This window comes from Gekko japonicus, unplaced genomic scaffold, assembly GCF_001447785.1.
Source record: "Gekko japonicus isolate JY-2015 unplaced genomic scaffold, Gekko_japonicus_V1.1 scaffold29, whole genome shotgun sequence".
In the NCBI taxonomy this organism is placed as follows: Eukaryota; Metazoa; Chordata; class Lepidosauria; order Squamata; family Gekkonidae; genus Gekko; species Gekko japonicus.
Genome location: NW_015172003.1, coordinates 2188364 through 2209997, shown reverse-complemented (window position 1 = coordinate 2209997; position 21634 = coordinate 2188364). Strand labels below are relative to the sequence as shown.

General features: G+C 42.0%; 1 protein-coding gene across 1 annotated transcript in view; it reads left to right on the top strand.

The window, feature by feature from the left end:
• The window catches only part of OBFC1 (oligonucleotide/oligosaccharide-binding fold containing 1), a 47337-nt gene extending 27741 nt beyond the window's left edge, over positions 1–19596 (top strand). Inside the window, exons 7-10 of the mRNA XM_015420098.1 lie at positions 4–72; positions 8095–8217; positions 8425–8497; positions 19343–19596. Coding sequence (XP_015275584.1) covers positions 4–72; positions 8095–8217; positions 8425–8497; positions 19343–19500 — 423 coding nt within the window. The 3' untranslated portion in view covers positions 19501–19596. The remainder of the gene's footprint in view (positions 1–3; positions 73–8094; positions 8218–8424; positions 8498–19342) is intronic.
• Positions 19597–21634: the final 2038 nt, after the last annotated feature.

The window sequence follows — 21634 nt, the reverse complement described above, 5'->3', positions numbered from 1 at the left end:
CAGGAACTAGAAACTGTGGAATCTTTGGTGTCACTAATCAGGCAGTGTGGGCCCAGTACCACCACTGAGCAAGTAAGTAATGGTGACTTATTCTGGGAGCACCTTAGGTCATTTAAGTGCTAATCCAGCAACACCAACAGTGTACTAAATACCCGGCTTTGCATAACTGCTGCCAGACAGAGACAACAAAACCTGCAGCCATAAATAGTAAGCCCACTTCAAACCTCTGAGCTTTTCGTTCTCAGTCATGAAGGCTAGATCTGACTACCAAAAAGCTAGTGAAAGCTGAGTTTTTCAGGGAACTGGATGAAGTATGCAGAGCTTTAAACACGTACAGTAAGTGACCAGATGCCTCAGTGTTTGCTTAGAGGAGCAAGCTTATTAAAACCACAAGCCAACTGAAAGATGCAATTTAATAATGGCTCCATCTTTAAAAACTTTCAAAGCTGTGTTAGATAGCTGTGCTGGAACTTGGGAGATCTTTCACAGACAATGCATCAGCTGAGTGACAGGCCTGAGTAGCTCTGAAGTTAGTCAAGGGCAAGGTAAATTAATCTCAACATATTAAGTAGACGGAGCTTATTGTAGGAAACCGTCAAAAGAATGCAGACATCTGCTCTGTGTTACACATTCCTCTTTTTGGATATTTCAGCCACTTCAGAGCAAAACTTTGGGGTGGGGTGAGGGGGGTTCCATGTCCAAAATTCTAATTGGAATCAGAGTCGTACATAAAGAAACTACTTGTTTGAGATGTGAGCTGTTTTTCAATAGCATAAGATTTCTGTCTTTTATTGTGCTTCTGGTTAAACAGAAATTTTGTTTATAAAAGGTTTGTAGCATACAGAGAATTAAGTTCATGTGCCAGATATGCACCTGGAGTAAATTTGAATGACTCCAATGCAGATCAAGTTATGCATATCCACATCAGATGCAAATGTGGCCCAAATGTACATATTTATTTTAAAATCTTTGTGTTAGTAGCAAAAGTTGAACATCATTATTTAAAGCTGTGTCTCTTTAACAAAAGTCTTTGCCTTTCATTACCTTGGAACAGAAAAGACGAGGGAGAAAAACTTTTTTGGCAAGCTGCAGTCTTGCTTTAGCCTTAAGGCTGATGTTTTAGATTCCCAGCACTTTAGGAGGGTATTTAAATCCCCCAAGGACTGTTCACTGAATTAAAGTAACAACAAAACTGCCTCCCATTCATACTGGGCTCTGTGAACTCCTTCCTGGTGGTTGCTTCCTGGCAACCATTTGTTTTTCATAAAAGAAATGCTTGTCATTGAACTTTAATAAAGCAAATAGGCCTGGAGTTTAACAAGCACCCTGCTGGTCTGTGGCAGAAAAATACAAATTAAAAAAAAAAATCAAACAGCAGAGAAAGAATGAACTTCTCCAGGGCGGCTGCTAAAACAAGCAGTTTGGACATAAGTTGAAGATTCTTCCTAGTTCTGCAACTTGGTGGGTTAAACTCCAAGCAGACCCCTTACTACGGACACGCAAAGGAACAGCGTTGCCAGTACCATGTTAACTATCCGTGATTTGCCCAGTTCTTTGCATCAAGTGTTCATTTGGAGTTATTCTGATAATGTATTTGAAAAGCTTAGTCATCCTGAGTTAAAATCTCACCTTTGCTGTGGCCTTATGAAGTGCCTCTACTAGGGAAGTCAACTCTCTCAGCTACAGCTGCTCCCCCCCCCCCCCCCCCCCCCCGTTCGCCTTTCTTATGCTTCAAGTGCACTGGCAGAATCCACATCCTCTGCCAGAGGAGGGCTAATGGTTTTAGCTTTTACTGTGTTTGTCACTTCACGCACACTATGGCTTGTTCTCAGTCCATCCATTACAAATCGATAAACACGGAGCAAGGTGGTGGTTGGGATGTGGAGAGAATAATGAGATCTGTTTACCGTTTTCCCAAGGCAGTGCTCCTCACCTGCTACTATATTGCTATTTTAAAACTTGCTTTTTTTCCACCCCTATAAACGGCCCTTGGATCACATTCAGTTGGTTAATGCATCTGTGGGGGCCTTTACAGACATTCAGTTCTTAGTGCAATACATTTGTTCCCTCTTTGTACCACTATTCAGACATCTTCCCCCCCTTTGCACTTTTGTTAGAGGGTTTGTGCATAGGAAATTGTGGGTTGTCCCACCTCAGATAGAGCATTCACTGCTCTTTGGAATGTATGATTGTTAACCTGTTTTTAGTCGCACTAGTGTTAATGATGAGCAGTACCTCTCTTCCCTCTCCCCACCCTTTCTCCATGTTACTGTGTGAACTTAATAGTTTTCAGCTTTGCCTCTGTGGTTTACTGGGCTGCTTCAGCGCTGAAGCACTCACATGCTAGTTTTTAATTTTTTTAAAGGTTCCAGTGAACTTGAAGTCTGACTAGGGTTATATATACTCAGTGGGCATTTACTCATTTCCATTAACGAAACAGTGGTCTTGTTTCCTTGATGCATGGACCCTTTAGGAATCATTAATGTCAAGATGAGCTAGTTGTCATACGTTCTACCATTCCTCCTTGGAATGGAGCTTTGCCTTACAGAGCTGGTGTACATGGTTACACATGGAAAGAAATTGCAGAGGATCTTATTCTATTAAAAATGTCCCTTCCTGGCGCTTGCTGCTTTGCATTCCTTTTTCTTAACTTGTGCTTTGTTATCATTATAACTGATTTGAACCAGGCCATAGAATGTGGATCAAAAAATCTACACACTTGGGTCCAGGGACAGATTGGGGGAAATTTTCTACAAGGCTTGGGGAAGCCTCAGGTTTGCAAAAAAAAGAAAGAAATTTAAAAAAATACACTGTGGTTTAGAAAAACCAAAAATCATAAAATCAATATCTCCTTCTTTAAGAAAGGTTTGCCACTATCTTGTTGGGTATTTTGGGGGTTGCTAGACAAACCACAACTAACATTGCCAAAGATTGTAAGCCTCAGTTAGTGTCAGTGCAGGGGAGGAGGAAAGAGACAGACTAAAAAATGTAAAAGGAGGGAAGGAAGGTAAAGCTGGAAGGGAGGAGCAGAAAAGTTAAAAAAAGAAAATTGAAGATAATGGGGGCAGAAGCTGCAAGAGGGAAGGAACTGAAAAAATAAGTAAATGGGAGGGAGAGAAGGAAAGGGGAGAAGCTGCAAGAACTGCCAGGGGAGGCAAAGAAGGAAAGTACAACGGAGAGGGGGAATGGGGAAATAAGATACTTCCGCAAGTCTTCATTGGTTCCCTACTTGTTTGTATCTAATTTGGGGAGGGCGGGATATAAATCCAATAAATAAATAAACTGTTGACTGGAAAATGCATCCTTGCCAAATGGAATAAAACAAAGGGAACAGCAGAGTTAAAGGTTTTGCAGGCCTTGATTTCTGGCTGCTGTGTGGAAGCTCTGTTCTGCTCCCTTTAATTCAAAGTATCAGTGTCTGCTAGAGACAGGGAAACCCTGCCCACTTAGAGCTAAGCTTTTTTTGTCCCTGGTGTATTGCAGGAAACACGTGGCCCTTTATAGAGTTAGTGAGAGAAGCATTTCCCTGAACAGATATTGTTACAGGTTCTTGGTGGGGGAGGAGAGATAGCTCCATCTCAAAGATTTTCTATTCTCACTCCTCTCAACCAAGTGCAAAACCACATTTTAATCATATGGCATGTTCAGTGTCCTGAGACAAGCAGCACATCTTTAGTGAAGATCTACAAAGTGCTGTTTCATATTGCCATTTTTCTGACTATCAAATTACTAGGTTTACTGAGGCCATTCAGCAGTGTTACTCATAATCTGGATCTTTTACTTTTTTCCACAGCTCTATTCTGTCTATAATCTCAAAGTCAGCACTGATGCGCATGTAGCCTAAAGTCTTTTAAAGTGTTTGTCTACCATCTTGTGCTTTGGGTATTTCAGCAATGTATTTATGTTGGTCTAGATCTTCAACTGGGAATCCTATCCAAGAGTGTCATCTAGATTAACCCTCCACCCTCTGTGTTTGCTGAGAATGGTAAACTAGCACAAAACATTGCTAGTGAATGGAAGCTTGGACCAAATAATACTAAATACAGATTGAAAGCTTCTGAATAAAAGTGTAAATTCTGAAATCCTGACTGCTAACTAAACTCAGGCTACTGATTCCCAGGGGTCATTTTGTAGAAAAAGAGCTAGAGGAACTCATTAGCATAACTCATTAGCATATGCCACACCCCCTGACATCACCGGAAGTGTGTCATAAGGCCACACCCCCTGACATCACCGGAAATGTGTCATAAGGCCACACACCCCACCCCCAATGGTCCCGGCCACCGCCGCCGGCCTTGCAGCTCCACTGCCGAGCCCCATGAGGGGCCCGGCGGTGGACCTGCAAGGCCGGCGGGAGTGCAAGGAAGCCCCGCGAAGGCCCTCCCTGGCCCCAGGTAGGCAGGGGTGGGGAAAGGCAGGGAGGAAGCAACTTACCCTCCCTCTTCTCCTGCCTCCTCCTGGCTGAATGAGGGCCGGAAGCGGGGCGGACGGAAGCAGGGGGCGGGGCTTCATCATGTGCCCCGCCCCCGGTACCTCACCCGGGGGGACTGCGTTCTCCCGCTTTCCCCCACCAAATGACCTCTGCTGATTCCTCATGCATTTGTGCTGTTTGTATGGGATTTCTGGAGCAGTCTGTTATTTCTGCCTTCATTGCATTGAAAGACAGGGCCCCATCCTCGGTTTGACCTTCTCCATTTTAGGTATCGGAATCATTGCTGATAGGCTAGCTCTTTGTCACATCTGAGATAAGCTCCCTATATCTGTATCTGAAACAGATTAAGCTGGACTGGAGCACACTACAGTATAGCTGAATTATCCCTACTTTTTGTTACCTGTCTTCCTAATATAGCATCAGTTAATATAGCATACAGTCAATCCTGTATGCTAGCAGCTATTAACCTAATTGAATCAAACACATTTTGGGAAGAGGGGAGAGGGACACTTGACAACTCCTGGGTGCTTCCAGTAATGTTCTACTTTCAACACTTGAGACCTCTAATCATTTGGAAAAAATTGCCTCAGCTTTTCAACATGTGTCCAAAAACTCTTTAAACAATGATGCACTTGGCCACATCATGTACTGTATAACCACACTGCATAGTTTTATCATATGTGGAAGGGAGCTTGTCAGCATTCTCCCCTGGTATGGCTGAGATTCTGAAAGCATTTTCTATCAGCCACCTTTTAATAGGAGTATGAAATTACAGGAAAATCTAGAAGACACAAACACAGTAATATTTAGAAAAGGAAATATTGACCATATTTTCACTCCAAGAAATGAAGACTGAAGTCAAGTTTTGTTGGTAACATCTTTCCAGTACATAGAAAAGCAATTACACTCTACTGCCACAGACAGGAAGAAGTAAGTTTAAATGACAAGAAAGTACATTTTAGAAGAGATGCTAGGGAAAACTTGCACAATAGGGAAGCATTTGGGCATTGTATATAATTGCTTGAATTGCAGGATTCTGTTCTCTGTAGGAATTCAGAGAGCTTTGCTACAGAAACAGCTCTGGGTTTCTTATCGCCTGGATTGACTGAGGATGTTCCATGTTGATCAACATGTATTTGAAGATGAACAAGGCATGTCAGACTATTAGAGCTACAACTGATCTGCACTGGCAACAGATGGGAATTAATGTAGTGCAGTATAATAGTGTAATTAAACTGAAAAGAAAAGGATCTTCTGAGGTTCTAGACCAAACTAGGGAGGGGAAGATAATGTTGGAAGGCAGCAGAGCTTTAGGGTATCTGAGAGGACTGTTGGAAACTGTTATATTTGTTCAGCACAGTGTACTTGTTGTCAGAACACACACACACACACACACAAATGTGTGGCAGGTACAAAAGGAAACAGTTTGAAAATTGTGGGACAGGGGCCATGAAATGTAGAAGGTAGCAGTAGATCTGTTGAGTTATGAGACACTTTTCTTTGCCTTTTTAAGACTTACAGGGATTGGAATTTCAGCCACCTCTGATTGTCCCTAAACTGTAAAGGATATGGAGAGCAAATGGCAGGGATCGAGGACTGACTGTTAGGCTTAGAGCAATTGCGTATCATTCTCAGCAAGACAGGAGGAGGCAAAGGTTCAAATGCCATCCTTCTGCTTCTAAAACTAAATACAGGACAAATGATCCAAACTGTAGTGTGCTTGCAGATTAATAAACCACAGGTGACTGTTGGGATGCCCAAGAAGCTCCTTGCTTGTATTTTCTGGCTAACACCTGTCTTTTGTGCTCTTTCTGTCAGTATCAAGGAGTTTGCCATTAGCAATTCTCTTTGAGGAGCCATCCAAGCTGCGCAGGATGTCAGCTCACACTAAGCACACTCTTAATTAAACCTCTCCTCTGACAGGATTGATGCATTAGACCAAAGCGAATAATTATCATGCTTTATTCTCTCCCTCCTAGATCCTCTGGTTCATTTCTTCCATATTAAAAATGGATCAGTCTCTCATGAGGTAATTATTTTGGCAGCAAACCCACTCATTTGTTGTTTTTTTAAAGCCTTCTTTATCTAGAAGGTGGCACTCTTGCTGGTGTTTGAAGGAGAGGGCTAGAGTGCTTTGATTCCCTGTGTAGATCTGAATAAACAGCCCCCCGATCTCAAACAGCTTCTCACCCACAATAATACAGTATCTAATTTTTACATGAACTCTAGTACCAGAGCTTGCAATAAACCCAGATGCCAACTTTGCTGCCACATACACCCAAACAACACAATCACTGGACCTAATAACATCAACTACACCATATCAGGCTTATTCACATGCTCATCTTCTAAGATTCTATATGCCATTAAATGCCAACAATGCCCTTCGGTTCTCTACATAGGGCAGACAGGTCAAACCCTATGCCAAAGGATAAATGGACACGACTCTGACATCAAGAATCACAAGACTGAGAAACCTATAGGAGAACACTTCAGCCTTCCAGGACATTCAGTGGGTAACCTCAAAGTAGCTGTTTTATTGCAAAGGAACTTCAGGAACAGATTAGAAAGGGAAACTGCTGAGTTGCACTCAGAACAATGGAATCCCCAGGACTTAACAGGGATATTGGTTTCTTATGTCACTACATATGCTAACCTCATTCAGCCCTTACAACTGTATTCTCACCAGTCCCCCAGAAGGGCCATATGTCCTCTTTATTTTATTTTATTTCTTATTTGGAATAACAGATTGTAATATAACAGTAGATTGTAATGTAATATAATTTGGAATGGTAGATTGGAATATATTTCTCTTGTCTGGGGACAGGGGAGATAATGTTACACAGCCAATATTTATCTGGTCTGGGGACAGGGGAGATAACGCTACACAGCTAATTGCCCCACTTCAAAGAAGATGCTGTAAGGTTGCCTTCGTGCTTGAGAGGAGACGGATGGAGTGTAATGGCAGGGTTTCAGTTAATTACTCTCAGCATTCCACAATTAAGGATACATCTGCCCATCAATCGCCACTTTTGGCATATTTATTTCCTTCACTGTGTCTCCCCCTGCCCAAGAATTAAGCCCAAACAAATGGTAACCATATAAACTAAGCTTGTTATTCCTTTTGGGGGGGGTTGTATTTTTCATATGTGCTCCCTATATATGTGTGCACCTGGAAGTCATGGTGACCTCTGGTGACTGGCCACTACTGTGGGCCTGGAGGATATTTAGAGAGGTGGCTGAATAAAGCCTGCCCCCATCTCCCACCTCTGGTATTTCAAGGAGGTCTCCCATCCAAGTACTTGCCGTAGTCAATCCTGCTTAGCTTCTGAGATCTGACAAGATCAGGCTTGCCTGGGCTATCCAGGTTAGGGGGGCTAAGCTTGTTATTCCTGTTTGGTAGTTGAATCTGATAAGCATCTTCATTATGCCATATGCGAATTTACTGCTCACCCTCTACCTATATATATGGACTGGTAATTTCCATTTCATTGTATTTGAGGAAGTATGTGTGCACATGAAAGCTTATACCGTCAATAAAACTTTGTTTGTCTTAAAGGTGCCCCTGGACTCAACCTTTTACTGTATTTGACTTGTCTGCTCCTATGTGCTTTGTGGTGGCACCCATAAATATGTCATCTTTTGTCTATGTTCCCACCCAGATGGATTTCAATGCTGGCCTCAATGCCAAACTGATTAGGAGCTCATTCACTGAAGCAATAAACATGCTAGGGGAAAAGGGTGCTCTTTTCCAGAAGTCAAAGAATTCCAATGATGTCTACTTTGTAAGTATCTACAGATTATTTTGTTTACTCTCAAAAAAAAGATGGTTTGAATATGACAGGTGTAACCTATAGATCTTTTCTGCATTTTGAAGCTACCCTGGAGTTTTCTATCTCTGTATTAACTGAGGGAAATCAAATAGAATAGTTGCCATGTTCCATCCATTATAAAAAAAAGTCCTTTGATCGGATTTCTCTCATTTCCTCTAGGTGACCAGTCAGGATAAAGAATTGTACAGATTCACCCTGGAAATAATCAGAGCTGATTGTAAGAGGCCAAAGTGTAAGTATGTTCAGATTCCTAATGACATACAAATAAAAATTTAATTTCAATCAGCAATTATTTTCTGGAAGATACCAAAACAAAATGGCTGCCATGGGGAGGGAGAATCCTCTGCAGTTATTTGAGCAGGGAAGTGTGTCCAAAAATATGTAGTCTACCCTAGTCTAGTCTTTGTGTCACATTTTTGGTTTCTGCAGTCAAATAAAATTATTTTTGGTTCTTACGGAGGATCCATGATGCTGAATGTGGGGATGGGGCAGAGAATTGGCAGATTTTTAGAAAATACTGTCACGCTGAGCGCCTGCAGGAACAAAATGTAAGGTGTGTTTAACCCAGTGCTATGGCTTCTTTCCAAGATTTTCCATCTGCTCATGGTGAGCAGCTTCATATTTTCTGGTGAAATCCAGGCATGTTGTCACTCTCATCTAGCCTCATGTACTTTTCCATGGCACCTTTCATTGGCCATGCAATTCAGTCCACATGTGTTTTTTTTTAAAAGGTAAAGGTTTCCCTTGCTCTAAGGGGTGGTGCTCATCTCCGTTTCCAAGCTGAAGAGCCAGCGCTGTCCGAAGACTTTTTCCATGGTCATGTAGCCAGCATGACTAAACGCCGAGGCGCACAAAACACTGCTACCTTCCCACCGAAGCGGTACCTATTTATCTACTTGCAATTTCTTGCTTTTGAACTGCTAGATTGGCAGGAGCTGGGGCTAGAGACGGGAGCTCACTCCATCACACGGCACTCGGGTCTCGAACTGCTGAGCTGCCAACCTTTCGGTGTGCGGCTCAGCATCTTAACCTCTAAGCCACCACGGCCCCTTCATGTGTGTTTAAAGGTAAAGGTTCCCTTGCTCGAAAGCCAGTCGAATCCGACTCTAGGGTTGCGGTGCTCATCTCCGTTTCAAAGCCGAAGAGCCAGCGCTGTCTGAAGACGTTTCCGTGGTCATGTGGCCGGCATGACTAAACGCCAAGGCGCACGGAACGCTGTTACCTTCCCACCGAAGTGGTCCCTATTTATCTACTTGCAATTTCTTGCTTTCGAACTGCTAGGTTGGCAGGAGTACTCAGAGCTAAATCTCACTCTCTTAAGTAGAGCCTCCTCCCAAGTAGATTCCTGTGTATCTGCTTACAGTGTAATCTTACATATGCTCAGAGGTCATTTCGGGGGGGAACGCGGAGGAACGCAGTTCCCCCGGGTGAGGTGTAGGGGGGCGGGGCACATGACGAAGCCCCGCCCCCTTCTTCCGGCCGCCCCGCTTCCAGCCCTCATTCAGCCAGGAGGAGGCAGGAGAAGAGGGAGGGTAAGTTGCTTCCTCCCCTCCTCTCCCCACCCCTGCCTGCCTGGGGCCAGGGAGGGCCTTGCCGGGGCTTCCTCGCACTCCCACTGGCCTTGCAGGTCCACCGCCGGGCCCCTGATGTCAGGGGGTGTGGCATATGCTAATAAGTTATGCTAATGAGCTCCCCTAGCTCTTTTTCTACGAAATGACCCCTGCATATGCTTACTTGAAAGTAAATCAGTGGGGCTTACTCCCTAGTAAATGTGATTCAGTCAAACTCTGTTTGGTCTTTCCACAACTGTAGCCCCATATAACCTCAAAGTTGCATTTCTCAGAAATACAGGTGGGCCTCCTTGACAAAGGGAAATGGCCACTTCTGGAATCTCCCTGATGTATACCTGGCAGAGGTCTCTAATGTAGTATAGCTCATTGCTCTGCTTGATCCAGCTCAGGTACACAGAAGAGCCCTGGCAGATCAGGTGCAAAACAGGCTTCTCTTCTGCTCTTTGAGCAGGGTGAAGGAATCACACAAAACAGGAAGTGTTCTTTTCTTTATCCTCAACATAGTAGCTTAATCCTTGCAATAGTTCCCAAACATGCTGTCACTGGTAGGGATGAGTGAAAAGTGCTGTGTTGCCACAGCCCTTTGGCAGTTTGGCCACCAGACCGAAGGGAAGGTCTGATCTGTGGGCTTGATCAGGGATCACTCTGCTTGCTTTTGAATCTGATACATTTCTAACTACAAAAAGAGGTTTCCCTAGTTTTGAGTCTTTTTAATAAATGTACCTGTGGTAAGGTAAGGAAATACCTGTGCGGTATTTCATTGTGAGCATCAGTGAATTTTCCTTCTGTGGATTCGCTTGAAACCAAACCAGGTGGGAAGCAGACCTCAACCTTCCCCTGGTCGAGGCGGACTGGGCAGACATATGGGCCTCTCCAGCAAATAGATCGCCTGTCTATAATGTCCGTCTTCAGTTTTTCAAGTTAACCTCCCGATGGTATTTTACACCGCAACAGTTACACAAAATCAACCCGACAACAAGCAGCAATTGTTGGAAGCAATGCGGTCAGATAGGGACATACTATCACTGTTGGTGGGGTTGCCAAAAAATACAAAGATTTTGGAATGAGGTGATAACCCAGATAAATGAGATTACTGGGCAGTCGTTGCCAAGGACGCCAGAGGTGGTGCTGCTAAACCTGTGGAATGGAGCAATGATAGGGGACAGTAAAGAGCGCATATCAATGTTGCTAGCAGCGGCAAGGTTAACAATTGCAGCAGCTTGGAAATCCCCCTCCCCACCGACAATCTCAGCGTGGCAAGAGAAAGTATGGGACCAATTTGTTATGGCGAAAATTGCAGACTCCCTGCTGAGAGCAAACAATAGTAACACCCCCACCTACACTAAATTTGTCAGGATATGGGCCCCGGTGCTAGACTATATGGTGAAGAATGATATCCTCCCAGCCAAACAAATTTACCATAAATGGTTGTATCTGTAGAAGTTAATGTATATACTTATGGTACGGCAATAGAGATGGGGGATGAGTGGCTGGACACGAGACTGTTAGTGTGTGAATTGCTATATGTAGAAACTTGGAATTTGTAAGTATGTGTCGTATGTAATGTTTAATTTTCCTTGTCTTTATAAAAACAATAAAATCTATTTAAAAAAAAAAAAGAAAGAAAGTGAAGCATCTATCTGATAGGGATACAGGGGCCTGAGCTATGAGTTTTCTTTCTTTTTATTTTCTAACAATTGCCTATGTCATGCTGAAACCACACATTTTGCAGAAATGGATTGTGTTTTGATTTTTATTAAAAATCAATTTATATCTATATCTTCCCTTTCTTTCATCATGTAATTCAAGAGATCATATGTAAGCTTGCCAGGAGGTTTCCCATTCAGGCAGTGACTGGACCCAGACTTACTTATGAGCCAGTTTGATGTAGTGGTAGTATGTTTGATGTAGTGTAGTAGTAAGCAGCTCTGAGACTCCGTGTGAAGGCGGGATATAAATCCAATTCTCCTTCTCCTTCTCCTCCTCCTCTTTGCTGGCTTACATCTAAGCAGAAAAACTTCAGCTCCCACCCAAAGCAGGTGGTACATAGCTTTTGTGATTAGTATTTATGGTGCAGTGGTGAGGGTGTTGGCCTGTAACTGGAGGCCCTGTTCAAATCCCATCTCTGCCATGAAGCTTATTGAGTGACTGTGGGATAGTCACTCCGTCTCGACATGTATTTATTTATTTCCTTAGCCTTATAGCCTGCCCTCCCCACATTTGTGGGCTCAGGGTGGGTAACAGCATATATATATATAAAAACATATTACAAATACTCAGTTTAAAATCCATAAAAATCATCATCCTTAGATCATTAAAAATATCTGCCTTAAACAACAATGTGCCTCAATGGCAAACAATGTCGTCCCAGTCTGGCTTCCAGGATCTGTGGTCACTGTGGGGGGGATGCCTAAACAGTTAGATGCCCGCTGACTCAACTAAAGGCCTGGGGGAAGAGCTCCGTTTTACAGGCCCTGCAGAACTGTAATAGGTCCCACAGGGCCCTGATCTCATATAGTAGCTCATTCCACCAGGCAGGGGCCAGGGCCGAAAAAGCCCTGGCCCTAGTGGAGGCAAGTCTATCCCTTGGGCCAGGGACTACCAGGAAGTGTTGACTGGTAGAGCGTAACGTTCTATGTGGCTCATATGGGGAGAGGTGGTCTTGAATATATATGCAACGAAGGCGGCCGGAGGGAAAAGCCGCACTGGCGCAATCACACGAAGGGAGTCCAGAGGCAGCCCGTGGCAAACCGTTTGTTACTACCTTCGAGGAGGGGGGGTTTTACCGCGCATTTTCGGCGGCATGCCATGGGTTGGCCACGGGTGTGCTCTACTTGCCAGATGTTGTGGTGTGATTGCGCCCGGAAAATCCGCCATCCAGTCGTGGCTCTCCCACGGCAAATTTGCCGTGTGAACGGGGCCATTGTATGAAAAGATACATGTATTTATTAACAAAGAATTTTAAAACATTCAAGGGCCCAATCACACCTCATGTAAAAATACACACACACCCCTTTCGTCCCTAGTTCGTTCTTTTGGGGTTTTAGCTGAAATGGTCCGGAGAGTGTCAGGGTCTTTTAGCTAGACAGAAGATCAGATGGCCTCATTATTACTTACAATGCTCCCTCTAAGCTGTGGAGTCCTGTAAGCAAAAATTCTACTTTGTGAGCTACTGGCATTAAAGTTGTGAGCAAGTGATTTGGCTACCGCATAAACTAGTTTGCTCTGGAGCCATCCTTCCTGACCTAAGATGTTTGAGCCAGAGGCTAAAAAACTGTGAGCTAGCTCACACTAACTCAGCTTAGAGGGAACACTACAACCTTAGTTTTTCAACACAAGGGAGCCAGTTTGGTGTAGTGGTTAAGTGTGCGGACTCTAATCTGGGAGAACCAGGTTTGATTCCCCACTCCTCCACTTGCACCTGCTGATGTGACCTTGGGTCAGTCACAAGCTCTGGCACAGCTGTCCTTGAAAAAGAGCAGTTTGTGTCAGAGTTCTCTCAGCCCCACCCACCTCACAGGGTGTCTGTTGTGGGGAGGGGAAGGGAAAGGAGTTTGTAAGCCACTCTGAGACTCCAAGTGGAGGGCAGGGTATAAATCCAATCTCCTTCTCCTCCTCCTCCTCCTCCTCCTCTTCCTCCTCCTCCTCCTCCTCCCCTGGCTTAGAATAAACTGCTTAATAAATGTACATGTTTCCTAGCTATCTTCTTGTGGCTTCTAGCTAGGAGTATTTCAGGGGTTCTTGAAGGTTCCATAGTGCTTATTGTCATTGCCAGCAACATTTTAGGTACATTATTATGTACATGTATTTAATTTGTATCTCTTGGAGGAAGAGAGAGTGGGGGATTCCAAGAAAAGCATGGTTCCAATTTGGAGCAAATGTATCCACGCTACACTTAACATTGGTAGAAACAGTGAACTTTATCTACATCTTAGTAAAGAACTTATTGCCAAACCGGATTCAAAGGAGAAAATGGAGCTTTTCCTGCTTATCCAGCTGTGGCCTTCCCTTCTTGTGGGTGTATTATGCCTGCACTATTGAAGGACTGCAAGGTTGTCAGACTTGGTGCTGCACCTAACTGGATATCTAGTCTTGTACCTGAAAACTAACTTTCCTTCCTCCCTTCCCTTCCCTTCCATCCCCTCCTTCCTTCCTTCCCTCCCTACTCCTTTGACTTACAAGTCTTTTTTTAATAATATATTTATTGGTTTTTAGACACAAAGACACACAAACACAAAAAACACATTACATTTCCTCCTCGAACAGTTCTAACACAACATGACTAATTCCGTGTATGTTTTTCCCTACTCTAATAGCTCTAATTACTATACAACATCCCATACTTACAACAAAGAGCAAACAAAACAAAACAAAAAATGTTCAATTAAACTAATTTCTAATTAATTAATTTTCCAGAATTACATTCTGGCGTTCCCATTCCCAAAAGCTACTAATTAATAACAACAAAACAAATTTAACAAGCACTTCTAACATGATTCAAATCCCTAGTATAAATTTTATCTTTATTTTGCCCTGAACAATACCTATTTTCTTTAGGGAATCTCATAGAATCTTCATAACCTCACACAAATTGTATTCCTGTTTTCTATTCCCTTGACCAAATCACCTATTTAACTGTAATTCCTTGAATAATTATCTCTACTATGGCCATATTAATTTACCTTGCTAGCATAGTAATAATTATTTTAACGTACATCTTTTAGTCACAAGTCAGACTACTACTAATTCCTTTCATCTTAAATCATTCTTTTCTTCTCTGTTACCATAAACCATTACTTCCATTATTTAGCATCATATGCAACAAAACTCAGAGTCTTCAGACAAGCAAAATTATTACAATAAATTTTGCCAAAATGCTTAAAGGAGAAACTTTCCACGTAAATAATACTTTTCACCTTTCCTTCCTCCTCTCCACAAATTTTCTATTTTTAGCTTTATATATTTGAATATCCATTTAAAACGCTGGTCCTTCCTCTTTATCTTCACCATCCCATAAACAGTACAAAATTAATCAGAAACATATCCAAGCAACTTTCTTGTACCTTTAAGACACTATTCCTGTCATATTATTCTTTTCTTAATTTTCTATAAATTTCTGCAAGAACTTTTCTCCTACCAATCTCTTCCTTTACTCATAATCAATATTATGTAAGAGATAAGAGAAACAATCTAAAACATAAATCCACTTACATCACCCTTTTCTTGTTTACTTTCATAATAGCTCAATAATTATTTTCATTATTTAAGCTCATATATAACATTAGGAGCTGTGGTGGCTCAAGTGGTTAAGACGCTTAACTGCAGGCTGTGGAAGGTCAGTAGTTCGAGACCCGAGGTGCCGCATGACAGAGTGAGCTCCCGTCTCTAGTTCCAGCTCCTGCCAACCTAGCAGTTCGAAAGCAAGAAATTGCAAGTAGATAAATAGGTACCACTTCAGTGGGAAGGTAACAGTGTTCTGTGCGCCTTGGTGTTTAGTCATGCCGGCCACATGACCACGGAAACGTCTTCGGACAGCGCTGGCTCTTCAGCTTTGAAACGGAGATGAGCACTGGAACCCTAGAGTCGGATTTGACTGGCTTTCGAGCAAGGGAACCTTTACCTTTACTTTACCTTTATAACACTAGTAGAAATAAACAAACAAACAAAAATATTTAAAGTAAACTTTAGAAACAGTTATGGATAATAGACTTTCCATATTAATAGCAATTATTTCTTTTCCTTCCTCCCCGTCCTGTACTTCTGTCCTTAGAGCTATGCACTTGTATAGACATTTGAAACACCAGCCATACCATTTAATCTTCATAGACAATAGAAAATTAACTAAAAACATAACTCATATTTCATCAGTCTTTTCTTGATTTCCTGTAACTTCCTTTTTTCCAAGATTCCATCTAGATGCCTTATTTCTTTGTAGGTATGAGGTTTCTTTTTCATATCTTTCTTTCTCAATTTCCCAGCATGTAAAAAATGTCTCTTTCCAGTACTTTCCCGGCTTTTAAGATACTTCCCATGTTTCCTTGTATGCCTCCTTTTTCTACCTTTTACTGGCTCAATCTGTTCATTGGAAAGTTTATCATGATGATCTTCTTTTTGGCTTTCTGAGTCTGTAATATTCCTTGTTGTTTCATTTAAACAGATCACTTGATCATTTTTACTTTCATGTTCTGTTGTAGGAATAGTAGAAATGTCATACAACTTATTTCCTTGAGAGTACTCAGAGTCTATTTCTTCATCCTCTCCCTGTTCAGCTGGCCTAGGCTCCTGCTCTCTTTCCACTCCAATGGGCAAGTTCTGCGGCTTCTCCCGAAAGCCGCTCTGACCACAAGTTGTCATAAATTCCCAAAACTTTTGTAAAATTTGTAATAATAATTCCATTTCACATCTTTACATAGTATGTTATTATAACAAGCATAATATCATTTTAATTCATGTTATTTCTATTCCTATCCTTTTGCTATTCTATATCAACATCTTATTTCCAAATCTTCTACTATCTACCTATTTCACATATCCAAATTATGATTTTCCATCTTTATACTTTAAACTCATCATACATTTCCTAAACCTTCCCCCAAAAAACAAACACAAAAGAATAAACTTCCAAATATACTTCAACCAGGGGTCATTTGGGGGGGGGACGCGGGGGGACGCCATCCCCCCGGGTGAGGTGCGGGAGGGCGGGGCCTGGAGCTCCCTGCTGGTGCCCGCTGGAGGTCGCCGCTGGCTGTGGGGAGGACACACTTCCGGTGATGTCAGGGGGTGTGGCATATGCTAATGAGTTATGCTAATGAGTCCCCCTAGCTCTTTTTCTACGAAATGACCCCTGACTTCAGCTATAATGTTACTTTAATTCAAATTAACTTTTACACATCTGTATGTTATCTCAGTACCCTACTTCCAAATAAATCTAACACAATGTGACAAATCCAAATTAGTTATACTCTTCCCAAATTGATACTATAACTCATCATACCTTCCCCAAGCCTTCAGGTAACTTACTAATACTCTTCAAGTATACTTCTTCTAATAAGCTGTTTTAACAAACCCTGGCATAATATCACTTTAGTTCATTTTTTGTTTACACGTAGCAGCACTTTATTTCCAAATAACCTGGTTTTCAGTACTTAGTTTTCCAGATATATATTTTCCAATCAACTTGTACCATCTACCCATTAATCCTTCAATTCCATGTACTTGCTATTTAAACAAAGCAGTGTAACCACCTTTAACATATAGCCTTCAACATATAGAATTCACTACAGCTCATCTAACAATTTTAATTATTATGCTAACTTAAGGAAGGGAAAGAAAATAAAATAAAATCATACCATATTTTTTCTATATTTTTCTTTTCTTGCACTATTGTTTCCTACTTATATTACTAATTTCCAACACCTTTTCACCATTTGCAACAGAAGTTCCTACTGGGAGCCATTTCTCACCTATTATCTTTAAATCATAACTTAAAATATAACTATCTTACATTTTCAGATATACTACTACATTGTACTTATAACTATTCTTATACAAAAAAATGAAAGAAAAACATTTTCACCACCAGATTGCAACAGGTAAAATAATTATTTGAGAGAGGTGGGGCTCTAAGATTAAGTTACCTAAAGTTACTTTAAGTTTGCCATAGGTTAAGCTTTTTGCACTTCAATTTAAAGTTGCTTTCGAAATTCTGCCTTTACATCTTCACCTGCATACCTTAAACTCCATCATTACATATCCATATTCACAAAGGAGAGGTAAAAAATTAATCTAAAGTTCACATCATATTGCATTTTCCTTTTTAAAATTCTTAATAATTTCTCACCAAAACCATTTTAAATGTCTTAATAGGTGTGAATTTCCTTTTCTTTATAGGTGTGAAATTCCATTTCCAAGTCTTGCCATTTAATTTTCAAATCACTTGTAGAAAGTAGTTTTCTAGTAGTTTTCTAGACTTTTGCTGGTTCTAACATGTTTTTTACGTTTCTTTAAGAGCTTCCCTATTCTTTACTTTACATGTTTAGAGTGCTCATTACTTAGTAAATCTTGTCCATCTTCATTAAGAGTTAGTAAACTAAGCGTTTGGGTAGTTTTTCTTTCACAGACTCTCGTAGGTAAAGTTACTATCTCAGTTTCTTTGTTGACATCCTGTTGTGGAAACAAAGGCTCCTTCTCTTCCTCCAAATTTATACAGGCATTCCCTGGCTTCTCCGTAAGACTCTCATGTGTTGATTCAAATACTTGCCGGATCTCATCACACAAGAGTTTTTTAAATTGTTCATAAGTCAATTGTGTAATTTTTGTAGTTAGCCATTCCTCCATTTCCTCCATTTCTTTTACATTCATTTCAGAAATTATTCCCGTTTCTCCATTAAACACCCCCTAAAGATCATTTGCTCCAGTCTCTCTTCCTAGCCGCTATTCAAATGTTAGGACACCTTCGAGAGGGGGGGTCTCCCATCCAAAGTCAACAGGTTAAAGAAAGAAGAAGTCACACTGTCTTCATTATTTGTATTTCTTTGCTGTATGTTACGCTTTGCAATTCAATAATAGTCTCTAAAACGGCTGGCCGCAGCTCTGCAAGACATGGCGGCCATGTCTTGCTCCATCCGACTCTCCTTCCTCGAGGCAACTCGATCCTGACCCCCCTTTTGCCGGGTGTGGGGGTGACCAAGTACAAGCCTCCTGCAACCCGACTCCCCTCTGAGGCGTCAGGCGGAGTCCTCCCGGAAAATTGACCCGGGATACTCCAAAAGGAGTGAGAGAGGATCGGGCGCGTCCCAAGAAAACGCCTGTCGCCACACCGCACCACACTAACTCTGACTTATAAGTCTTGAGTAGTATCGATATATGCCAGCTAAGGAGAAAAGGAAGAAAGGAAGAATTCAAGCCAGAGAGGACAGGTTATACAATGTTAGAGAAGGTGTCTTGTCATGAACGGCCCAAACTCTCATGGCCTGAACAAGGAACTTAGTTAAAAAACTGTATTTGCTGGCCTAGGATCCATTAAAACTTTAGTGACTAAAATATCTGAGGGAGGTTTGTTTTACTGAAGCGTAAGTGGCTTGATCCATTTCTCTCGAGTCTCAGATGATAGCACATTTAATCTTGCAAGCATAATTGCTTACCTGCATCGCACCTGAAAGCTATAAAAGCTGAATGTCTCAGACCGCACGGGTTTGAGCATGGGTTGTATAGCTCAGCACTCTTCGAGAGATGCAGTGTAAAAGCTTGGCCACCGTAGACCAGCTATTGGTTGATGTTTGACTAATGGATGAGTATGAAATGATCAAAAGCGGTGGTTCTCAAGTTCATTCCTGTAGATGACAAGTCTGCTTATGTTCTACTATGTAAGTCTGAGAATTCCTCCTTCAGGTTTTGGGGTGTGAATGTGTATTAGAAACAGGGTCATTCTGTGCGCTTGCCTTGATGCCAAAGTTGTAACCTATAGTGACCATCTGCCCATTTTCCCATTTGCTTTATTCCCATAGATGCTGAAAAGGGCTGCCATTTTCGCCACATTCTCAGCTGCGTTCAGCAGAACTACAGCTGTTTTGTCACTGAACCTGTGATTCGTTACCTCCTGGATCTGATGGAGAGCAACAGTGATGTTGTCACTACCATGGAGGAATATTACACTGTCTTCTAAAACATGGGCTTGTAGAGATGAAATTTTACCCAGTGGCCGTGAACCCCCTCAAAGACTTGGCTGAATTCCTATTTTAAATCAGAAAAGTTAAAAGTTGCTGGATCATTAAATTCTTATTTTTTTGTTGTTATTTCACTTCAGGTTTCAAAAGATGCAACTGGCTTTTAAAACTCTCTTTCTTGAAAGCTATCTGATGTTCCAGGAACTAAGTACAGGGATTTTTTTAAAGAGCTGTCATGTTGTGAATGCCCTCTTGTGGCTGGATAGGAGAAAAAAAACAAACTTTATATTTGGACTCTATAATCTGATAAGCATGAACAGCTTGAAGAGAAGAGTACAGTGAATGCTATGGAAGCTTCATTTTTAAACATTCTGTTGTTCTTGAGCCCTTCACAGTTATAACCATTAGGCTGTTCTGTTGTGCACAATGTTCCAAACAGGTCTAAATCCTGTGCAATGTTGACAAGGTCCTGGGGTACGTGGATTTTTCACAACTCTCTCCTTCCCACCTCCTTATGAGCCTTGTAAAGCTGATACCAAGGGTTAGGGGACCCTCTTGGATGAAAACCCATGCAGCATGGGCACTTAGCAGAGGAAAGCAGATGATATTGCCTGTGGTATTTCTGAGATTCTGATTCTGGAAGAAGCAATAAGGGGTAATTTCACTTGCTACTCCTCCTTTCATCCACAAGAACAAGCTATTCCTCATTTCATCCACACAAATTGCATCACTTTCTGTCCTCATGAGTCCCTCGGTGCTGCCTTTTCTGAGGCTCTCGGGGGGAGCTGCCAGAGGAAGAGGGAGGGAGGAAGAATCCATCTTCTGCTCCTACTGGGCAGAATCATCTCTCTGTTCTCTAACAATCTATGCTTTGGAAATTATAGTGAGCTAAAGATCAGATTCCCCATATCTTTTATGCTGAAATGTCTCTAATTAGACCCTTTTGGCTTTTAAGAACAAGCTATTCTGAGCCCTGCCTACTTATTTTGGGCTCCTTTTGCAATTGGAAGGCATACAGTCATGAGTGCCTACCAAAGATGGCCAAGGTTTGTGTGGCCTTGCCCACTGTCCCTACCAAGGGCATCTGAAGGAGAAGGAGCCTGCTGTAAAGCTGTGATATTCTTCTTTCCTGTAAGAACTGAGATACCCTCTCCCACATCCTTGGTGTGATATACCAGATTTTACTGTATGAGCCTGGGGTCATACTTCAATGTATTGCCCTCATTCTTTTTAGGAAGTCTGAAAAATGTTGGCATTAAAAATCAAGAGTAAACCCTCTAATCCCCAAATTTCTAAAAATATTATTCTGTGTTAAGGAAAAAGTTTTTAAATATTGCTGTCCTTTCTGCAACATTGAGACTCAGGAGTTGAATAGTACTCATGACCAGTGTTCCCTCTAAGCTGAGTTAGTGTGAGCTAGCTCACAGTTTTTTAGCCTCCAGCTCACATATTTTTGTGTTAGCTCAGGAAGGATGGCTCCAGAACAAACTGATTTATGCAGTAGCCAAGTCACTCACTCACAACTTTAATGCCAGTAGCTCACAAAGCAGAACATTTGCTCACAAGACTCCACGGCTTAGAGGGAGCATTGCTCATGACACTATTAGTATAAATGCGAACATAACTGCTGCAGACCTAGCATGTCCAACAGAACAGGATTCAACAAACTGACAGTGTCTTGTTATCGAACTTTAACTTCCACTGTCTGGATTTGATTATGGAAGGAGCATTTAAGCTGGAATGCTCAGGTTTCAGCATAATTGAAGTCTGTAAATTAAAGCTCAGTCTAACCAGCTGTTAAGGGTTTGTCCCCATCTGGCAGCCCACCTCCATAGGTGCTCCCCAACACTCATTTCCTAGAGGCTGCCCCTCTGCTTGGTGCCCCTTGCAGACTACCACTTCCAGCACGGTGGTCTTTTCCTGGTTGCCGCTTCTGATCTGGGCAGTGGATAAGTTCCTCATGGGCCTGCTGGAGTCAAAGCCTGTTATCAAGGCAAGTGGAGATCATAGCAGAGTAGACTTAGAAATGCTGCCATTCAATGAGTCGTGCAAACTGTGTGGCACCACAGGTCTGAGGGGTAGTGGAAGGAACACACAAGGTAGGGTTTCCTCACTACAAGGGGAGTCCCAGCT